Source organism: Pinus tabuliformis, chromosome 6 (genome assembly GCF_031772625.1).
Source record: "Pinus tabuliformis cultivar Carrire ecotype Pingquan chromosome 6, CPIR1, whole genome shotgun sequence".
In the NCBI taxonomy this organism is placed as follows: domain Eukaryota; kingdom Viridiplantae; phylum Streptophyta; class Pinopsida; order Pinales; family Pinaceae; genus Pinus; species Pinus tabuliformis.
Window position 1 is genome coordinate 1,849,345,603 of NC_142292.1, and position 21,537 is coordinate 1,849,367,139.

The 21,537-nt window shown below is 39.3% G+C and overlaps 1 protein-coding gene across 1 annotated transcript in view; it reads left to right on the forward strand.

Moving 5' to 3' along the window:
• LOC149266405 (UPF0235 protein At5g63440) overlaps positions 1–21,537 on the forward strand; it is a 75,411-nt gene that overhangs the window by 20,322 nt on the left and 33,552 nt on the right. The window contains exon 2 of the mRNA XM_089430524.1: positions 20,539–20,653. Coding sequence (XP_089286650.1) covers positions 20,539–20,653 — 115 coding nt within the window. The remainder of the gene's footprint in view (positions 1–20,538; positions 20,654–21,537) is intronic.

The following is a 21,537-nucleotide window of genomic DNA, read 5'->3' on the forward strand; positions in this document are numbered from 1 at the left end:
AGTAGTTGAAAGAAGGCGCGGGACTATAAATGAGTCTGCAGGAGAGCTGTGCGGGAAGGAGGTTCCGCGCAGGGCCAGTATGTCACAGGGGCCGCGGTCGCGTAGAAGGGGCTGCATTGCTGCGCAGGTAGGCTGGGAGGTGACCGTTGATGTCACTGTTCATGACAAGAGGTCTAATTTAAGGTAGAAAGGAGTGGGCGACGAGCCATTAAGACAAGAATTAAGAGCTAGATTCAGGATGATCTGTTGCCAAGACGGTATTAATGACTTAGAAGTGGAGGGAATGGACGAATTCAAATTCAAACATTACTATAAAATCCCTTGGGGTAGCCTCGAGGCAACACTTGGTTGTTTGAGAGTTGAGCTAGTACAGAGCATTGAGCACCAAGCTACCTTGCCACCCGTGAGTATGTGACCGAATGCACCCAGTGTAGAAACAATGTCGGCTGCGAGGACTAGAGTGCGATTCGCGGAAGTAACCCCAGAACCACGTGTGACCCAAGAGGATCCTGGAGAGGTAGCAGTTGCACCAGAGGTTCCCAAGTCCCCACACACACCGTGACCACAGAAAAACAAGCAGCCCATAGGGCCAGTCCGGGTGTCACCACAGAACCCACGATTTAGTCAATTGTCAATGACCGAGAAGGGTAAAGCTGTTGCCGTTGAAACAGAGGAGGAGGAAGAAGATTTGCAAGCCCTGATCGCCCAAATTGAAGCACAGGACGATGAGGCGGAGAATGTTTCCCACATACCTTCGGCGATAAAGTTACCCCCTACATCCCCCCATGGAAAGGGAAAGCCAAGATACCGAAGGACTTGGAGGCCACGAAGAGTGCGCTCCAGACCCTGCTTCTTCCGGACGAAATAAGGTTTGACAGTCTGCCGCTGGGACGGGTACCTAATATAAAGTTCGAAGATTGGGACCTCGCGGACAACGAGAAGTTCCCACAGCTAGCCACGGAGCAATTATTGCAGCAGAAATGGTTACGCGGTGTGGAGAAGGCCGGGTTACTACATCTGCGGTGGATACCCCACTACCACCGCGCATCCATCACGATTTTTGTCATTCGGCAGCTACTGTGTCTAGTACATGATGGGTATCTCTGGCTGGAGGAGTCGATTCCCATCACGGCCGACTTAATTCACCGGATTTCTTGGTTGCCCATCAAATGAAACAATCCCGCAGGGATAATAGGAAAGGGCGGGGACTCGGCCCTCGCAGAAGCGATGAAGGCCAAATATAAGCTGGAGAAGAGGAAGCGAGGGTATGTAATAGCAAGCATCAAGGACAAAGGGGTGCGCGTCGCCACCCAGCTGTTGGCCGGAAAGCTCATGAGGAAATGCCGCGCAGATGAGGTGCCAACATCTGTGATTGCATTGGCGGAGCAGTGTGCAGAGGGGGTCCAGTTCAACTGGGTGCAGTTTCTTTGCGATGAATTTTTGATAAATTGTCGGGAGGCCCAGGAGCAGGGTAAGACCTTCCACTACGCGTGGTTGCTCTTATCCATCCTGTTGGTTGCAGGGGAGTTGTCGAAGGACAGCCAGTTTCCCACCATTGAGAAGAACCTACCCGAAGCCGTGAGGTACACCTCGCTCTGGGCGACGAAAGACGCGACAAGGGTTCGCGAGATCAAGGTGTTTTGGACGTTCATGGAGGCGAGCATCCGAACTTGGATCAACCGCAGGCCGCGTTTGTCCCCGACGGTATACAACAGTTTGCAAAGCACGACAGAATTCAAGGCGGATATGCATAATCTGTATATCTGGGCGCGAAAGGATCCAGCCCGAATGTGGGTGAAGCTTCCATTCATTGCAACGAATGATGCAATCTTCGAGGTAATGGCGGCATGGTCTCCGGAGTGGCGTGCTCCGGACTTGGCAGAATTGGAAAAGATTGCAGCACAACAGCGGAAGAGGGAGACCAAGTTGTGCATCGCGAAGCTGGTGGAGAGAAAACACCAGGAATAGGAAGCGGCCACGCAACAGAAGGCGGATGAGGCAGCAACGACAGTGTAGATGGCAGAAACCACAACTGCGCCCACTGAAGAGACCGAGGAAGGTCAGGATATGTCCGTAGAGCAGGACATACAGGAGGAGGATGAGGCAGAGGAACGTACAACAATATCGACCCAACTTAAGAGGCCGCACATCTAGGAGAAGCCAACTGCCCAAAAGAAGATAAAGACAACGAAGACCTCTGAGGGAGCCCTTCTTGACAGTGGCGAACTAGTTTGCGATGTCACTAAGGATGCTCTGGAAGAGTTGATGATGGAGCAGACCACTGTGTTGGGGGCACTCAGAGTGCAGTTGCAGGCATTACAGGTGCGACCCCTAGGAGTGATGACACCGCACCTTGCAGAAGGTGCAGCCGAAGCTGAGCAGATGTTGCGCGCCCGCACAACGAACACTCTGGTGTTACCAGAAGGCGCTGTCTTAGCAGAAGCCGAAGGTGACATGAGGGGCTGGGGGTTGAATTTAGCCGCCCTTCCCAGAGAAACCCTATACCAGCTGTAGGATGGGGTAACTGCTGAGCTTCGCGCCAGGGAGGGTCGCGCTCTCCAAGTCTTGAGTGAGCAGAAGGAAAATTTAGACCAGCTTAGCTTGCAGCGCGACAACCTGGTTGCCCAAAACCAAGGATTAGAACAGGTAGTGGAAGAGGCCTGTAGCAACATTCTGGAGTTGGCCGTGCCGGCGGCACTTCCCACCGCGGAAAAAATTCATCAACTGGCAGCAGGAGTTCGCAGGACTTAGGAGGAGGCCGCGAAGGTTCAGTTGGAGCTGAACTTGCAGATCGCGGAGCTGCGACTGAAGGCGCAACCCTCTACACCCCCAAAAGTCAGAGAGCAGTGCCACCGCGCCATTCAATCGGGGTTGAAAGAGATAGAGCATGCTATACAGGACTGCACGGGATTGTTGGATCAGTCCCTCGTCACACTCACTTCACTGCAGGAGGACCCAACGCTATAGCAGTTAGAGACAGAAGCGCGGGAATTGCAGCAGGCCTATGACAATGTCTGGGGGACCGCGCAGACGGTCGCCCTTACTCAGCGATTGGCCAAGATGAGGGAGGCCCAGGCTCTAAAGGAATAGGTGGATGCCGCACGCCAGAAAGAAGCAGGGCTTAAAGCACACATCTAGCCTTGTCTCAAGGAAGCGTTCACGGTCATCGCCACGATTGAGGGGAAGCTGGCCCAGATGCAGGACACATATACGCAAAGGCAAGAGGGTGCCTCTGACAATGATGCATCAGAGAGCCGTGCACAATTGATACAACAGACAACGACGGAATGTGTGGCAGACCGTCTGCGAAGCGCAGAAGTTGCTAGATGGACTCCGAGCAAAGATCACCGCACCAGCTGAGTGACTCGGGACGAGTCACGTTGATTGTGTTGGGGCCTATTGGGCAGCGGATCCCCCATAAGCGGATTTTTGGGCTTAGTGCTCGAGTTTGGTCAATGTAATGTAAAGATCCCGCAAAATGCGCGAGCGGAGCGCGAGAGTCTAGGGTTGTCCGCCCTAAAATATTGTAATTTAATATAGAGTGGGTCGGCCTACCCATGGTCCATGGAGGACCATGGGAATGTATAAATAGAGCGAGGCTCTAAGGGTAGAAGTCAGCTTTGGTTAGTCTTGATCTTAAGTGATATGGGTTTTTGAATGCGATATTCACTCCGAGTCTGTAAGTTCGAGTCTTGGGTTGTAGGAGTAGGAAGAGGCTCTGCATCTGTGTGCGTAGAGGCCTGGTAAAGTCCGCAGTTGTGTGCGCGGACCCCTGTAGCTGAGTGCGCAGGGTGAAATTGGATTGTACTGAAACAGAAGGTTAATAAAAGATAAGTTGATTTTGGGAATATTGTACCTCTGATCTGTGTGTTTATGTTTCGGTTATATGCTTGCATTTCTTACAATTTATGATTGCGCGCATTGGTTATAAATGTTAGATGAGTAAATAAGAATATTGGGCCCACAAATTAAAGTTAGATCTATAATAATAACACCGTAAGAGTGAAGGATCTAGGCAGCGCCTCTTCGCGCTCTGTACCGAGCTACGCGAAGGTCAGACAGCTGCGCGGAGAAGCGCAAGCGCGCATGATTGGTTCGCGACCTTTCCTGACCTCATCAAGACATCCCTCGGGTGTGGAAACCTGGTTCCAGCACCCTCCCATACTACCTCGGGTGAGACCCCAGTCCGCTCTCCACAGATTGTTGCCGAAAGGGCCGGTAGTTTCGGGATTTGTTTGGCTAATACACTTCTGAACCTGGGTCAGGCCCCAACAAGCCAACATGAGCCCTTTTTCATCATATATATACATAGACTATTAGGAGATAGATCCACCGAGATTGTGATAACGTTCCTCCTTGTACTGAGATCTTTTCTGGAATCATGATACCCATCCAAGAGATGTCAAGCCACTGTTCTCACTGAGATTTCACATCACTGTATTTATACTTATCACTGAGACTGCGGATCAGATCCCTGTACCCATCTGAAGTGTTTGCTTGTCTTATTGTGCCATCCGAAGTGCAGAGGTATGTCCTCCTGTAGTGCGGATCTCTGCTCCCATACCCATCCGAATAGTATGGTGATACTTCTTCATCCGAGACCCAGAACAATTGCCTTCCTGTAGTGCGGATCTGCTCCTATACCCATACAAAATTTCAGAGAGGAAAATGCGAGTTATGATCTGCCTTTTGTGGATACCTTGACAGGGTATTTATAGTGGTTGCTCCTTGCAAATAAGCCGACTTGACTTCATGAATCGTTGTGTCTATTTTTCTAGGCCGACATGACTGCCATTTATATATTTAATTCAATATTGAAGCTGGCATGATGAATTCCTTATCGATTTGCTTGCAGACTTCTTGTGCTTGCTAATGGAGGATTGATCTTGGTCTTTGGAGGGCTGCTACACACTTTTATAGACTTGTATACATTTACATAGGCTCATAAAGAGATTCTTTAAACATGATATGATTCTTTGACATATTAATAAATCCTAAAGACATCAAGAAGAATTCTTTTGAGTTTTGACCTATGACACTTCTTGCTCATGAAACCCATGTAGCAAGGCATACAAGAATAATTTATTCTCTTTTATTACATCATTTACAAAGATCATGCCATAATGAAGACCGAACCTAGTTACACTTTCCTCAACAGGTTTATGATCAAAAGGTACTTTATTAATTTTGCAATCAAGTGCTTATGCTTGTTTGTATTTGGGCATTCTGACATGGATTATGGCGTAACTTGGAAGAAAGAAGGGTCTTGGCCGTGATCTTGTTCCCTCCCTAAAATGGGGGGTTAATTTTCAATCCTAGTCCAGTGGGACCTCCCTTAATGACCTAACGGGTATAGGAGGGGTACTACTTGGGAAGCCATGAGTGAGATAGGGTAGCCTTATCTCTTCATATTCCATACTTACCACTTTCCATCTTACATTATAAGCCCCTATTCCACCTCCCTTCTTCGGGTTCAACTGACCATTGGTTCATTGGGATTTGGCACCCACACATCCTCATATCTGGGTAGGGCTCGAAAATGTACCCTAGGAGGTTGATGCAACTAAAAGAAATGGAAAGAGCATATGATGGCCACAAGAAAAACAAAAGAAAAATCAAAATGCAAAAGATGGTCGGGACTTACAAATTAGCACGTGGGCAAAATCCAAGCATGAGCTCTACCTCACTCATATGGCCATCACCCGGTTCTTGGGCCAATGTTGCCCTATCTTAGAGAAGATAAGGAGCCCTTGCGTGTCTCAACCCCTGATGGGCAATGAACTGCCCCATCCTTAGGGGGGTACTAATTGTTATACATCATACAAAGCAAGCTCTCATCCCTTGAGTTACGAGTAGTAATACAAAGAAAAATCAAGAAAAAGTAAAAGACATTTAGAGTGGTGGAAAAACAAAGGCCGAGGTAACTCATACATCCACGATTGCTCCCTCCTCACATCTATATACTCAGGATGAGGTTCTTCATCATAGTTGGTCCCAATTAGTCCCAATGTGTTGGAGCCTTATTGCTCAGACCGGGGGTTGTCACCCTGATCCTCGATCTCTTCGTTTAAACCTGTCTCCCGCGGCTAAGGGGGGTAGACCCTATAGGAAAATGGATGACCAACTGTGAACCACTTGGGTTGGGAGACATGAGGGGGAACAAGCACTTAATTGATTTTGTTAAATAAATGGACCAGTGCCTTATGGGGTAAATGTTTAAATGATTACTTACTAAATATTGCAGAAATGTAAACCATGTAGAGCAACCATTTATCATCAAATAACTCAAATAAAGATTAAATTTTATCAGATGCGAGAAAATGCTTAAATGATACTCCAACGATCTAAAACTTCGAAAGATAAAGATCGATACACAACCATGTAATTTTAAACGCTAAGCAGATATCACTTTCATGATTATTCAAGCATGCTAAATCACATAAAAAATGATAAACATTGATTCCACATCAAAATTTTAATCTCAGCAGGAAAAAATAAAACGTGATAAACCCCTGAGCCAAGACCGAATCTGGCAAAATATTTCCAAAATATTTTTGTGTTTTTCAGATAAAGCAAAATTTTAAAGCTAAATGAAACTTTTAAACAAAAAATCTAAATGATATTAAATCAAAATCTAAACTTTAAGAAAATGATTTTTTTATGCTTTTTTTTTTAAAGTTTTATAATTTTTATGAATTTTTTATATATATTTTTTTATGATTAATAAAAATAAAACTTAAACTAAACTATAGAATTAAAATCTAAAACTTTAATAAAACTAAAATCTAGTCTAAATTAAAGGAAACGGATCTTTGAACAAAATTTATAAAGCTCTAAACTATACAAATAAATAAAATAAAATCAACACTAAATCTAATTAAAACCTAAATGAAACTGGACCTTTTTATAATTTTTACGATTTAAAATTTTAAATTTTAAAACTAAATTTTTAAATCAAATCTAAGGTCCTAAAGAAGAAAAATTTAATGAATATACATTAACTAAACCTAAAAAAAAGTAAAATCGAAATTTTTAAAATCCTAAGCTAAACTTTAACCTAAAATTAAAATAACTTAAAGGCTATGCGAATTCAGCTAAGCCTAACTCCCAAAAAAAATTAAAACATCACTACATATATATCAGAAATAAACAAAAATCGAAATATATATTATTTTAAATTTTTTATAAACAAAAAAAAGGGACTTACGTTAATCTCTGCTCATGAAATGAAATCGAACACGAAACTTACTGCTTGACGCAAAGGAAAAAATTAAACGTGGTTTCTTACAGTTTGCAGGTTCTTTGGACAGCGGACGGAGGATGCATCTTCGAGTTTGCAACTTCCAGCAATTTTTTTGATGGCGGAATGCTCTTTGGCGACCACAGTGGGAAAACCCTGAACCGTATTGAGACTGAAAAATTACCTGACGCCCACGAGAAACACGTGATTCTTACGCCCAGCAATTTATGCGTTGATCAGATGCATGCCAATGGAGATTTGACGCAGGTGATGCGTTTTTCAGGTGGATGCGTGAACAGCAGGCAGCGTATTAGATTATAAAAATATACGTAGTTTCAAGCATCAATAGAGATTTGCGTGAGGGTGATTTTTTTTTTTTTTTTGTCTGCAGGTGCAGTCGATGGGGAGGATGGAAGATGAGCAGCAGGAGAATGAGTTCTACGCCTTTTTTTGTTTTGTTTTACTTGCTTGATGCGTTGCAGGTTTGGTCAACAGCTTGGACGGCAGGGGGATTGAACCATAGCGTATGAGAATAGCAGGTCGACAGAGGTAGAGACTGTGGGTTGGATCCGTTTGTAAAGCTGAGTAGTGAGAGATGGACAATTTCGGGATGCAAGGGTGAGAAATGAAACACACAGTGGCAAAACCCTTAATAGATTTTGAAGATAATTCTGCCGGACAAAACCCTAGGCAGTGGACACAATGAAAAATTGCTGCCAAATAAAACCCCTGGATTGCAAATTACAATTTGGATAAACCTTCGGAAATTGGCAGAAAATCCTGCAACCTGCAATGGAAAAACAAGCACCCGAAGAATATATGCAAATATTGAAGCTAAAACCCTGCAAACTGGTCCAAAATTACAAAATTATAGCTCTACAGAAGCCAGATTTGTCAGTTATCAGCAGTAATATTTTCAGAGTATAAGTTTAATGTAAAACGCTTCAGAAAACCCTGCATGCATTCATAAAAAATTTCGAATGATTAGCCCGGGATCAAGAACTGGCTGGGCTCTTTCAGAAAACACAATCCGGGAGTTGGCTGGTTCAACCGAGAACTTCCCCTAACGCCCGGTAATCTGAAAAAAGGATTTCCTGCACAGTTTAAAATCAACCATTAACATAGAGAGAGAAAACAATAGTGAAACCCTGATCAAATGGAGATACCTACCACTATATTTCAAAATCTAAACTATCATTCAAACCCCAATGATTAGACAATATACCTGTGCCTAGATCAATCTTCATTAAGCTATCATCAATGGCTGAAAATAAAATTATGCAGAAAAAAATAGAACAATCTTACAGCATTTTTAGAAGAGTAACACCAGCAAGATTTTTAACCCCAAAGTCTTCTTTATTGCACAAAAAATGACTACAAGAGAGCCTTCTTTAGCACCAGACTCTCAGATCAAATCTGCCCTCAAAATGACCCCTAGCACCCTATTTAAAGGAAAAATTCCCAACGGCTAGTTCGAGTGATCCACGTCAAAATGATCTCGACTATCGATGAGGATCAAGACATCTCTTAATCTCATCCGTCGAATTTGTTAATGCATTAAAAATTGAAATTCTGCATTTATTTACTAAAAAATATTATTATTTTATTATTTTTAGGTTTTTACTTTATTTTATTATTTTTATTTATTTATTATTTTTTAAAATTTTTATTTTTTTGTCAGTAATTTTTAAATTTTAAATTTATTTTTAAATGGATCCTCGAACTTAGCCTTTGGAAAAATCACCTAGGACCTAGGACTTAGGACTTATGAGGGGATTAAAACATTTTCTAACCCTCAAGACACTTTACATCATGACTTTTACAACTTTACATCTCAAGGGGGAGAACCCATTTGACATAGACCCTCATAAACCACCCAGTTCTGTGACACAACTATAATCTAGCAGATTAACACACTAGGATTCTCCTAAGATTCTAATGACAAAATCCATTCCGGCTTTGGGGTTAGGCTGAAGGAAAACTTTGCCGATCATAGATCGGTGAGACAAAAAACCTTCCGGAACGTAGATTATCACTAGGAAATTAGGTCCACCTAGGCAATTTACATACATGACTCATATCTGCTAAGATTTTTTACAATTCACATATGCAGACTGGGTTTACAACATAGATCGATCAAGTTGACGATGACTGTCAAATGGCACGGACATGTCGATTAAGCGCTATCCCTTTTGCGAAAAAAGGGGGTGTATTGCTATGGGAAGTTGACACGTAGTGGTCAACATAATCTGTCTTCCATTGCCGAAATGGACACCAAGTTCTTCTTGAGATCAGGTACATAAAGAACTTCTTGTAAATGAATCGTGTTACCCTGATTCAATTTAAGGGTAACATTCCCTACACCCTTTATGAGATAGGTGACATTGTCTCCAAAAATAATCTCCAAGTTTGTTTCCTTCTCTATTAAATTAGAGAGAGCTTCCTTGTATTTGGTGAAGTGTCTTGAAGCACCATTGTCAATAAGGCAATTCCCCAAAGTGTCTGGAGGAGAGGTAGTGGAGAGGGCTGATATAAGATAGTATTCCTTTTGCTTATTGCTAACATCATTTGATTCTTCATACTTGGAGTTCCTTGCGTTCTTGGAGGGTCGACCATTTCCTTGATGTCCCGCATTTCTTTTTCCTTTGCCATTGGACTCATCATTCCTTTGATCATTGTTGTTGAAGTTGCCCCTAGAATGATTGTGATCATCATCATGTGATGTGTGCCTTCTATTTGGACACTCCCTTGTATAGTGGCTAAACTTATTGCAAGCAAAGCACCTGCTACAAGTATGCTTTTTTCACTTCTCAAATATGCCCTTGTTTTTTTTTTGGTTAAGACCTGGAAATTGAAAGAGTAATTTTTCTAGAAGAAATGAAGAGTTGTTTTTTTTTTTCTTTTCATTTCCAATTCCAATTATCAAAAAATGGCTCCTCGAGTGAAAGACGCTGCTTGGTTGGTACTAGAGGCCAAATTGTCCCATGTGCATAACCAATAGAGAATATTGGGGAAATTAGGAAGGAGTTGCTAGAAACATTTGAGAAGTTTGAGGAAGGCAAAGCTAGAAACAAAGTAGTAGAGGTTGAAATAGGGAGGAAGAGGATTCTAAAACACATGATGGCTGCCAACCCCAATTTTGATGATGAGGGCTCTTCATCTATCCCTTGTATTGATGCATCTAACCCATTTCCTATGCTCCTCCCTCTTTGGAGTCTATTCAAGAAAAAGATTAAGGGTAAAATTAAAAAGAAGGGTGGTATCAAAATTTATTTCTCACTCTCCTCTCCCTCTGATAGTGCACATGGTCTTCAAGCTAATAGAAGTCAAATCCAGCCTACTTTAGATGACCATTGGAAGAAAGAATTGAGAGAAACTGCCTGTGATTACATAGTGTGATGGTGGTATGATGCTAATATCCCCTTCAATGTTGCTCGTTCACTGTATTATGAACCTATGTTTGATGCCATCATTGCTGCTGGTAAGGGCTTCAAAGGCCCTACTATGCATGAATTAAGGGGATCTCTTTTGCATAAAGAGGTTATGTCCATTGAGGAATATTTGAAAGATTTCAAAAGCTCATGGGTGAAAATGTTACGAATAAAATAGGCAATGTTATGAATAAAATTATAAATAATATAAATATAAATAATTGTAATAATGATTAGTTAATTAATAATGAGTTAAACAAAGGCATGTCTAAGGAGACATGACCGCTCGTGAAAGGGTGCTTACCTGGCTATATATACAGGACCCTCACTCTCATATGTATCATTCATATTCATACATTCAATATATAATATTTGTATCCTCAACGGATATCTTCATATTCCAAGTCTTTTGGAGTATTTAATTCGAAGAACGAACTTTGTTCTCTTCATTTGGTATCAGAGCGGTTCAATCCTCTCGCCGCTCCACTGCTGCACAGAGCCACGCTTGCTGATCTAGGTCTTTGGCCATCAACTTTGCGTCAACATTGTTGTCGTCACAATTGAAGCAGTTTGCTACACAAGCTTGGAGTTTCTCCGTCACTAATTTGACATGGGCCCTTGGCCATTTAAAAAAAAATTTATTAGGGAAAAAACTTATATATATATATATATATATATATAAATATATATATAAAATAAAAAAATAATATTTAAAAAAAGGGAGTGAAATAGTTATATTAGAAAAAGAAAAAAAGAAGTATAAAAAAAGAATTATAAAAAAGAAAAAAAAAATATATATATATTTATTAAAAAGAGAAAAATTAATTAATTAAATAAATAATAATAAAAACAAAAACAAAAACTTACCTGTCCTTGCCCGAACAAATAGTCGCTTCCGTCACCATGTTTTGCACAAACACCAACAACCCAAACCAGCTGCACACTCATTTTTCTGCCCCCAGTCATCGAAGCCCAAATCAGCTGTAGCTGTCCCACTGTAACGCGCAGCCTGTAACACTGTCTCACCAAACGTTCATTCCGCACCATTGCCTTCATAATAAATGTTATATCCCTGCAACGTTGAGCCTTGAAATCGATTTGAACAGGTTTCCCTTGCCGTGGTTACACTAGTTGTAGGTGACCAGTCCGACTGTTCAGTCCATCCATCCGTTCATGCTACCACCAATTTCCGCTTATTGCAGCCGCCTGCCCCTGCAACACAGTCGCAAATTGCCAAATCTGCATCATTCGTTCATGCAACTGTGATCCCGTTCTTAATTTCCCCATTGCCGACTGTGAAAATGTTGCGGAGCTCAAAGGGTTGAGGGGTTCTTTCATGTTTTTTTCAACACACTAACTTCTACTCCACGTGACTAACTATTGGGTCACGTCTCATCACAAGTTCTTTTAATTTGTCAGCGAACCTAAATTGAAAGAATTTAATCAATATTCAATTGAAAAAAATCAAAAGATAAGTGGAACTAGAATATTTAAAAAAGTTGTTGCGGAGACCTTTATATTTATATATATTTATCCACTAAAAAATTAGGAAAATTAAAGGTGATCTTAAGGATAAAGTGAATAAGTGGAAAAAAAAGAAATGATTAATAAAATACCAAGTGATTATATATATATATTTTAAATCATTAACATTAGTGAGCTTAAGAAGGGTAATTGTATTATTTAGGGGAATATCTTTTGAAGGTATAAGGAGGTATTTATAAAGAAAAGAGATAAAAAATAAAAAAGGTGTTTATTTGAAAAAAAATATTATTATAGAGGAAAAAAGAAGGTGATTTTTAAGTGTGAAGTTATAAGGTAGAAAGATTTTATTTCTCAAAAGGGAACATTAGTAAACAATTTTATTCTAAGGGTTGACGTTTTAAGGAATAATATAAGGAGGTATTTATAAGAGAAAAAATAAAAAAGGGAGTTAATTTGTAAAAAATATTATTATAGAGGAAAAAAGAAGGTGAGTTTTAAGTGTGAAGTTATAAGGTAGAAAGATTCTATTTCTTAAAAGGGAACATTAGTAAACAATTTTGTACTAAGGGTTGAAGTTTGAAGGAATAATATAGTTCGAAAGGCTATTGGAGGGATTTGAAGTAAGTTTATCTTAAGAAAGAAAAATGACATCTAATTCGGAATTGAAGGAAGGAAGATTTTTAGAAACCTTACCAGGTTATGCTAAAGTGCTATTTAACATGAAGGGAACTCTCGCAGGAAAAGATGTTACTATTTCTATCTCTCCTGTTGAAGATAAAAATTATATAACACCTAAAATTGCAAACCAATTAGTGATTCCGGAGTCCAATATAATCGAAAAATTAGATTGTTTTGGCAACAAAAAATATGACACAACTAATTTATAGTTAAACATTAAGGATTATACATTTATATCGCAATTCTTTGTTTAATCCCTATGGAATGACCCAAGTGACATTATTATGTGATTACCATGGATGGAAATCCTAGGTTCCTTCATCCTGAATACGAAAAATAATTTTTGGACATTTTCATCTAAAAAGAAAAAAAATAACACTTCAAGATGTTACATTGAAGCCAAATTCAGTAACGCCAGATGACATACAAGATATTTCAAAAGTAATTTTTCAAGAAGGTAAAAAAGTTCTACAAAATATGCAAGAGAAGTTGACAAGATCACTGTTGACAAAAATGAAGAAGTTTCTCGGCTTAAAAACCATAGTGAAAAATTACTGACACAAATTAAGAAACTTAAGAAGGATAAGAAGTCATTAGAAAACAAGGTACAACAACTTATCGAGAAGGAAGCATCAAATGTAGGAATTCAAGTTGACGAAAAAACAACAGATATTGATCCAGTGAATGTCACAACTCAGGAAGAAGACAAGCAAGTTGAAGAAAATACAAACTTAGATGTTGCAGTTCAGACAATGAACATCCCAAGTGAATGTTCCGTAACCAACTCAACAACATCTTCGCCAGAAGAAAATCAAAAAATTGCCACACACCCAATAAGGGAAAGTCAAACCAAAAAAGTTCCATATTGACATCCGAATCATGAGAGTAGACAACTCAATCAAGGTACGTATATGTACCATTCAGAATAGAAACAACAAGCTGCCGTTCAGAAGAATATTGAAATAACCTCAATCCAGTCCTATGATGACAATTCATTACAAAATTCTAATGATCAAATATTCCACAGAAGATTAATCTAGGATGGTCTGATCCCTTCTCAGTGCGACAATTTTGTTTGTCACTTAGAAGATCATATCCACTTGTATCAATGAAGATTACAGTGTTGAGACAAGAAGACATTTGAAACTGAAAAAGAGATCAAGCCTTTTGTATTAACAAGCTTTGAGGACAGAGCTTTTTTGAGGATGAAGACAATATTACGAATAAAATATATTAATAATTGTAATAATGATTAGTTAATTAATAATGGGTTAAACAAAGAGGCATGTCTAAGGAGACATGATCGCTCGTGAAAGGGTGCTTGCCTGGCTATATATACATGACCCTCATTCTCATTTGTAAGATTCATATTCATACATTTAATATATAATATTTGTATCCCCAATGGATATCTTCATATTCCAAGTCTTCTAGAGTATTTAATTCGAAGAACAAACTTTGTTGGCTTCAGAAAACAGGATGTACCATCATGTCAGATGGATGGATTGGTCAAAAGATTTGTACCATTATAAATTTTTTTATCTTTTGCCCACAGGAAACCATGTTTCTAAAATTAGTTGATGCATCTAATAAGGTGAAAGATGCACACTTGTTGTTTAAGCTTTTGGATGAGGTTGTTGAAGAGGTGGGCGTGGCTAATTTTGTTCAGATCATCACAGATAATGCCTCTAACTATGTTTTTGTTAGTAAAATGCTAGAGGAAAAACACAAAACCATCTTTTGGACCCCATGTGCTGCAAATTGCATAGACTTCATGTTTGAGGATATTGGTAAAATAGATTGGATCAAGAACACTATAGAGCATGCCAAAAGCATAACAAAATATATCTATAATCACTCATGGATTTCGAACTTGATGAGGAAAAACACAGGGGGAAAGGATCTGGTTAGGCCTGCCATCACTAGATTTGCAACTCATTTTTTGACATTGCAATCTATGCTTTCCCAACATAAAAACTTGCAGAAGATGTTTTCCAGTGATGAATGGAATGGATGTCAATGGGCCCACAAACAAGATGGCAAAGATGTAAGAAAGAAAGTTAATGATGACACATTTTGGAAAAAGGTAGCAAAGATTGTGAAAATTGCTGAGCCACTAGTTAAGGTGTTGCAGTTGGTGGATGGGGAAAGATTGGTTATGGGTTTAATTTATGAGGCTATGGATCAGGCAAAGGAGCAAATAAAGGCAGCATAAAAGGATAAAGTGGCTAATTATGGGCCTATTTGGGAAATCATTGATCAAAGATGGAACAATCAACTCCATCGCCCTATACATGCAGCTAGGTATTTTCTGAACCCAAGGTATCATTATAAAGCTCAACTGGGAGAAGATTTGATTGGGGAAGTGAAAGATGGATTGTATGAATGCCTTGAGCGCATGGTCCTTGATGAGAGTGAGCAGCTAGAGATACACTGACATATCACTTGTTTCAATAGAGCCACAGGTACCTTTGGAAAAAATCTAGCGATGATTACAAGAGAGGCAGATGAGCTAGGTAAACAATTTCAATTTTCAAAGTCTTATTTTGTTAAATTGTTTATAATTTGAAAGTTGGATATAATTTGTTGAACTCGTTACACAACTATGTTTTTTGCAGCACACTGGTGGGAGGCATTTGGTAGCAAGTGTCCTCAATTGCAAAAGTTTGCAATTCATATTTTGAATCAAAATTGCAGTGCTTCTGGGTGTGAGTGCAATATGTTTGTCTTTGAGAGGATTCACACGAAGAAGAGAAACCGTTTAGAACAAAAACAGTTAAATGATCTAGTCTTCGTCCAATACAACCTTTGACTAAGACGCAACTAATTGCCAAACAAAAGACCTGATACAAATCCCATTGTGTTAGAAGATATTGATCCAACCTCAGATTGGGTAGTGGAGACTCAACTAGCAGAGTTTGACCCTGACGAGGATATTGATGTTGATGTTGATTTGGAGTTGGATGCATTAGGGATTGTTCAGTTAGATGCAGATCCACTAGTACCAGCCCCAAGTCCTCCAGCTGCATGCACTTCCTCTACTTAGCCACGACGCAGATGCATAGCTCGTCTATCTTAGCTTGTAACTAGTACTAGTGCTACTACTTCTACAATTGTAGTTGGAGATCTTGATGAAGAGGAGGAGCCATGGGTCTGGCTTCGAGTCAGTTGATGTTGCCTTGTCTAGTAGTAGTGACTAGTGATACTAATCACTAGATAGTATTCTGTATTAGTGACTTGTAGTCTTGCAGTTGTATTGTTTTGTTGTAGAGGTCATTTAGAGCCTCCTTGGTTATGTGTTTTTGTTCTGATATCTACATATTACATGTATTGGATAGTGTACTAGGTGCCATTTTGATATAATAGATATATTCATGACTCATGAGCATACTTTAATCATATGTTGTCTTCTCTCTATTATTCTAATGCTTTGAGTTTGGAAACATGAATGAAAATCTTTAAAAATATGTTTTTTTCATAAAAAATTAAATATTTAATGTATTTTTTACAAAGACCGAGTCAGTGGAATCAACTAGGCTGAGTCGATGCTAAGTCGGAGTCTGAGTCGTAGTTTACCCTTGTCCGGTTCCAAGTCCGAGTCTAAGTTTTAAAACTATGGTAATGCACCCTATGGATTGAATGCCTACAGGAGGACGAAGTAGCCTAATCATCCATGCAGGCCGTAGTCTTGATAAAGGGAGAAAAACCCAATTATCCAATATTTGGGGCAACATTGGGTAAATTTTGGGTTGGTTGGGGCAAAAAGGCCCAAATTGGGGGTTGCACTTGCAAACCCTTAACATTAGAGTGCACCCCATCAGAAAATCTATAGATAAAGGGGAGTTGGAATCATTTTGCATCATGGATTTGGATTGGAATATTTCTGATTTTCTTGAGCCTGAAACTTTGAGGGTTTTAAGACCTCTTCCTTTTGATTAGCTTCGGTGGAATCCCACCGTATCTAATCATTTTTGTCTAGTTTCGATGGAGCTGATCCCACCCTACCGCCCTAGCTAGACACTCTTTTTCCTTGTGAAGGCACAAGTCATTGGAGCAGTCTGGTTTGGTTTAAGAATTAAAGAGTTTACTCTTTCTTGGCACAACATATTTTGTTGGAGTAGTTCTGGTCTGATTTTGGCATACAAGGAATAATCTGTCTGAGGCTGTTCATTAAGCAAAGGTCATCCCTATTTTTGAGCGGCTACCATAAAGGCTCTCTCTACACAGACAGCGAACTCTCCTTTGTACATTCTCTGAATTTGGTTTGATCACCGAGTCTGGTTGAGGGGGGATCACACTGCAGAAATCAACCCAGGCCTCAGGCCACAGACTGAGATGTCTGTGGTTGTACAATGAAGCTACAACAGTGTCCACGGGGGCAAGTGAGGCTGCGGCTAGCCATGAATGAAGGAGCCAAAACCCACTGTAGCATCTGATCGATTCTGGCAACCATTCTGTGCTCTTTTAGGGCATGCAGATGCCCTCAGGGGAAGAAACCGAATTCCAGTGAATCTACTGCCCAGGTCTGCAGTTGTTCTCAGGTCTATTTGGGCTCCTGTTGCAGTAAGTTTAGAAGCAGGATTCCAAAAAAAAAAGTCATGACCATACGGCACGACGGTATGTATGGACTTGAAAATTCTTCACAACCAATGGCTGACAACAATCTGTAATTTGTCATACTATACAGGGCCACGTTTAATCAATTAAATAGCAGATGTACGGTACTGTTGGTGGATGCACAGTGATGAACTATGAATGTTGAACTGTGTACAGCAGTAATGTATGATATGATAGCACTGTAGACTTTCGTTAATTTTTTTTCTTTGGTGGTTTTATTTTGCTCACCCAATTCGATTTTTATGTTCGCTGATGTAACTGGTGTGACCTGCCAATTTATTAATTTTGTACAGACTTTCAATTTAAGTAGCAGAAATTAAATTGGTGACTGTACACTAGGTTTTTGCAGTGAGGAAGTGGACGACTATTTTAGATGTTGGGAAATGTACAGTGACAAGTAGCGGCAGACTGCAGATGGCAGCTGTGGTGGTTGTTGAGCAGTTGGGGGCTGCAACAATTTATTTATTTTTTAATTTTCCTTTTCTTCCTTATATGTATATGCTCTTTTTTTTTCAATACTTCCTTTCCTTTCTTTTCTTTTGTTTTTTTATATAAATTTATGATTTTTTTTTTCAACCCTTTTTTCAATACTTCCTTTCTTTTATTTTCTTTTATTTTTTTATATAAATTTATGATTTTTTTGAATTATATTTCTTTTTATATAAATTTTTTCCAATGGTCAAGTGCTTGATAGCAAATCCAACTATGTAGCGAAACGCTTGAATTGCAACGGCAACAAGGTTGATGAAAATTGATGGCCAAGGGCTGGATCAGACTGGTTCTCTACGACGGTTGAGCGGCTAGAGGATCGAACAACTTTGATACCGATGTTATGAACAAGGTTCGTATACTCAGAGGAATGCTCTGATAACAATGTTACGAACAAAGTTTGTATACTCAGAAAGTTAATTACTCCAAAATACTTGGAATATGAAGATCTCCATTGAAGATACAAGAATATATATTAAAATGTATGAATGAGAATGATTACAAATGAGGGTGAGGACCTGCTTATATACCTAGGCAGATACCTCTTCACCAACGGTCATGTCCTTAGGGACATACCTCGTCATTAAATAATTACTAGTTAATTAATTATTATTTACATTATTTGTATTATTTTATATATTTTATTCATAACAGACTGAAGAATCATATTTATTACTGCTGGATTATTGAAGAATCATATTGCTATATTGCCTAATGTTAAGTGAAAGTGAATGAATGTACACTGTTGTCATATAAAGGTTTGTTTTTATTGGAAACCCTAGATAAATGTAAACCCCAAGGGCAAAATTACCCGAGGACACTACGGGAAAATTGCTCCTACACTATCGGTTTCCATGTGCACAGCTTGATGAATGATAAGTATTTTGTGCTGTTAAATTCAATGGGTAAATCTTGCGTAATTTGTTGTTAGAAATTATGAATGTTGTGTGTGAATGGTGTTATTCTATGCTTAGTTGCTGTAGAATGGTTTGCTGTTATGCTACTTTTAGATTGAATGCGAATTGTATAGGCAAATTAGATAAATGGTTTTAAAAAATCAGATTTTGGTTTTGCTAACTTAAATTCCACATCTAGTTGCATTAGAAATATAGTGTGAGCTACTTGCAGTCAGTATTTGAGACTAAGACAGGGCAAATTTTAAATTGGTCAAGTGGGTACCTGATTGTCATTGAGGGAGTATAGGTGGGTACCTCATATTTCGATGCAGAAGGAATAATATATTAAAGGGAGTACTATATGCTAACTAAATCCTATTGTAGGTTTTTGTTGAAATTTAATTTATACAAAGCAAGGCACTATTGCATGTAAACAAAAGTAAATTATTAAGGGAGATAGGCACCCTTCTCCCTGCTTTCTAGAAAAAATTGATGCTGTCGTTCTATTTTGTCCCTAATAACATCTGTTTCTGTCTTGAGCTCAGGACGCTTGATGTAATTATGGCTATTAATATATTCACTTTGGCACAGTTAGCAAGAACTTCGTTTTTGTTTGATTCTATTGAAGTAAATAACATCATTCCAACTGGGAATAACTTATGAAATATTATCGTTCATTTAGGTAGTCACTTTGAAGGCTTAGAAGTTATTTTGCTAGTCGGTAGATCTAAGATTTTATCATCCAAAAATGTGTCATTCATTTTATATTTATCAACCATTGTGATTCTCCTTTTGTTTTGCTATTTCTTATCCTCTGTCTATTTAAAATGCTTCTGACTAACTTGGCAGTAAGTGTGCCCTTCTCCAATTATTGGAATATTATAGAAGGAATGTAGCTGGGTTACAGCCCTCAAAAGACACCCTTTGGCTGAGAAACTGCAAGCAGGGGGAATCTACTCTGCAAAATATGCCTAGGGCTAGCACCTGGGCTCATTTGCATGGAGGCTTGCCTGGACACGTAAGTTTGCCCTCTTACATGGCTGAGATGATCCATGAGGGGTGAAACATGTCTCTGGGGGAATACGAACCATGGTGGAGGGATACAAAGCACCCCTGCTTTACCTGCAAATCCAGACTGTGTTGATGATTTACCATGAGGTTTTCATTTATTGTTCCTTTGAAATTAGTGCCAATGACCAATGTTAGCTAAGTACTTGATATCATAGTGTAATGACTACTTGGAATTTAAATTCTTAGGGTCTTCTTAGGAATGACCAGCCTTTGTGCCCAAAGGAACGAAGGCTTTTACATAGCAGTACACCACATGTATTGCTAAGAAAGTTGATGCTTGAGCAACTGCCATAAACATTAACTAGAACTGTTTGATATTTTGCCACACATGGGTCTAGTTTTGTATTGATGACCTCGCAGGCTGACTATTTTACAGTCTTAAATTATACATTTCAGTGAAAGCTAATGCTATCTTGGTTTTTTTGTGTTTGTTTGTTTGTCTATTTTATTGGTGTAGATTCTAGTGTTCTTTTTTATGTCTTATTAGCTTTCAAGGCTCAATAGCAATGGGTATCTAAAAAGTTAAGGTTTTCTTCTTTTATGTTGTTTTATTGAGTGTCATTTAATGTTTCTCCATCATGGTATGGAAGATTTCTAAATTCTTCCTTTTGGTATTTGTTCTATTCTTCAGATACACAGTTGCAGAAAATGCCTAGACGAAAGACTGACAAAGCATATGTTTTGGACAAAAAACAGCATTTAGCGAGATTAAATATTGTTGAAACAGGAAAATTTCTTCTGAAAAGGTATATGGTTTCTGTTTCATGTCCTCTCCATGTAACTATTTTAGAAGATTGCATTAGGAGTATATTCTTTTTTTTTTGAATAGGATCCTTGAATATATATTGATTTAAAAACACTGTATGAAAGGCACAGGGCAGCTTACTTCACACATCTTGCTTCTCGTTTTATTCCAGGAGTATGTCTACATTCTGGTTTCTAGTAGGTCTGTTTCCACTTACATCATCCTTCCCTTGACAGTGGGAAATTTGTTCAAAACTAGACCATGGATAGGCCCTCCAAAAGAATCCTAAGACAAACCAAAATTTGCAAAAGATCATGATTGAAGCTAAGGTAGGGGGGAATACTCCCTTACTCCTTGCCACTGCAGCTCCCCTTTATTCAAGGTGGTGCCCAGATTTTCCATTTGATCGGCTACCACGTTTTGATCCCTTAAAACATGAAAATATTTTTTAACCAGCATGGGGTCATAGAGTCTTTGTATTCTTTGAAAGAAATTTCTCAACCTCAAGTTTGGAGGAAGAGAGTCAGCAAATAAATGATAGATTAGAGTTGCAGAATCTCCAATGATCAGCACTTCTTGAGCTCCCAATTTGCTCATTTGAACCAGACATTGATACATTGCATATGCCTCTGCCATATTATTCGTAGTTGTACCGAAGCCCTAGGCGAAGCTGTACCTCATCTCTGCTCACAGAGTGATAAATCACTGTCCCTGGGTTTCCTTTGGATGCTCCGTCAAAAACCATAATGAATTCTGTTTGAGCTGAGATCCACTTGGGAAATTCCTCCTTGGCCAATCTGAGTTTCCATTTTTCCTTTGGCTTACCTTTAACTCTGTTAAGAGCATTAGGAATATATTCTATCAGTTGCAACCTTAGGCAAAAAA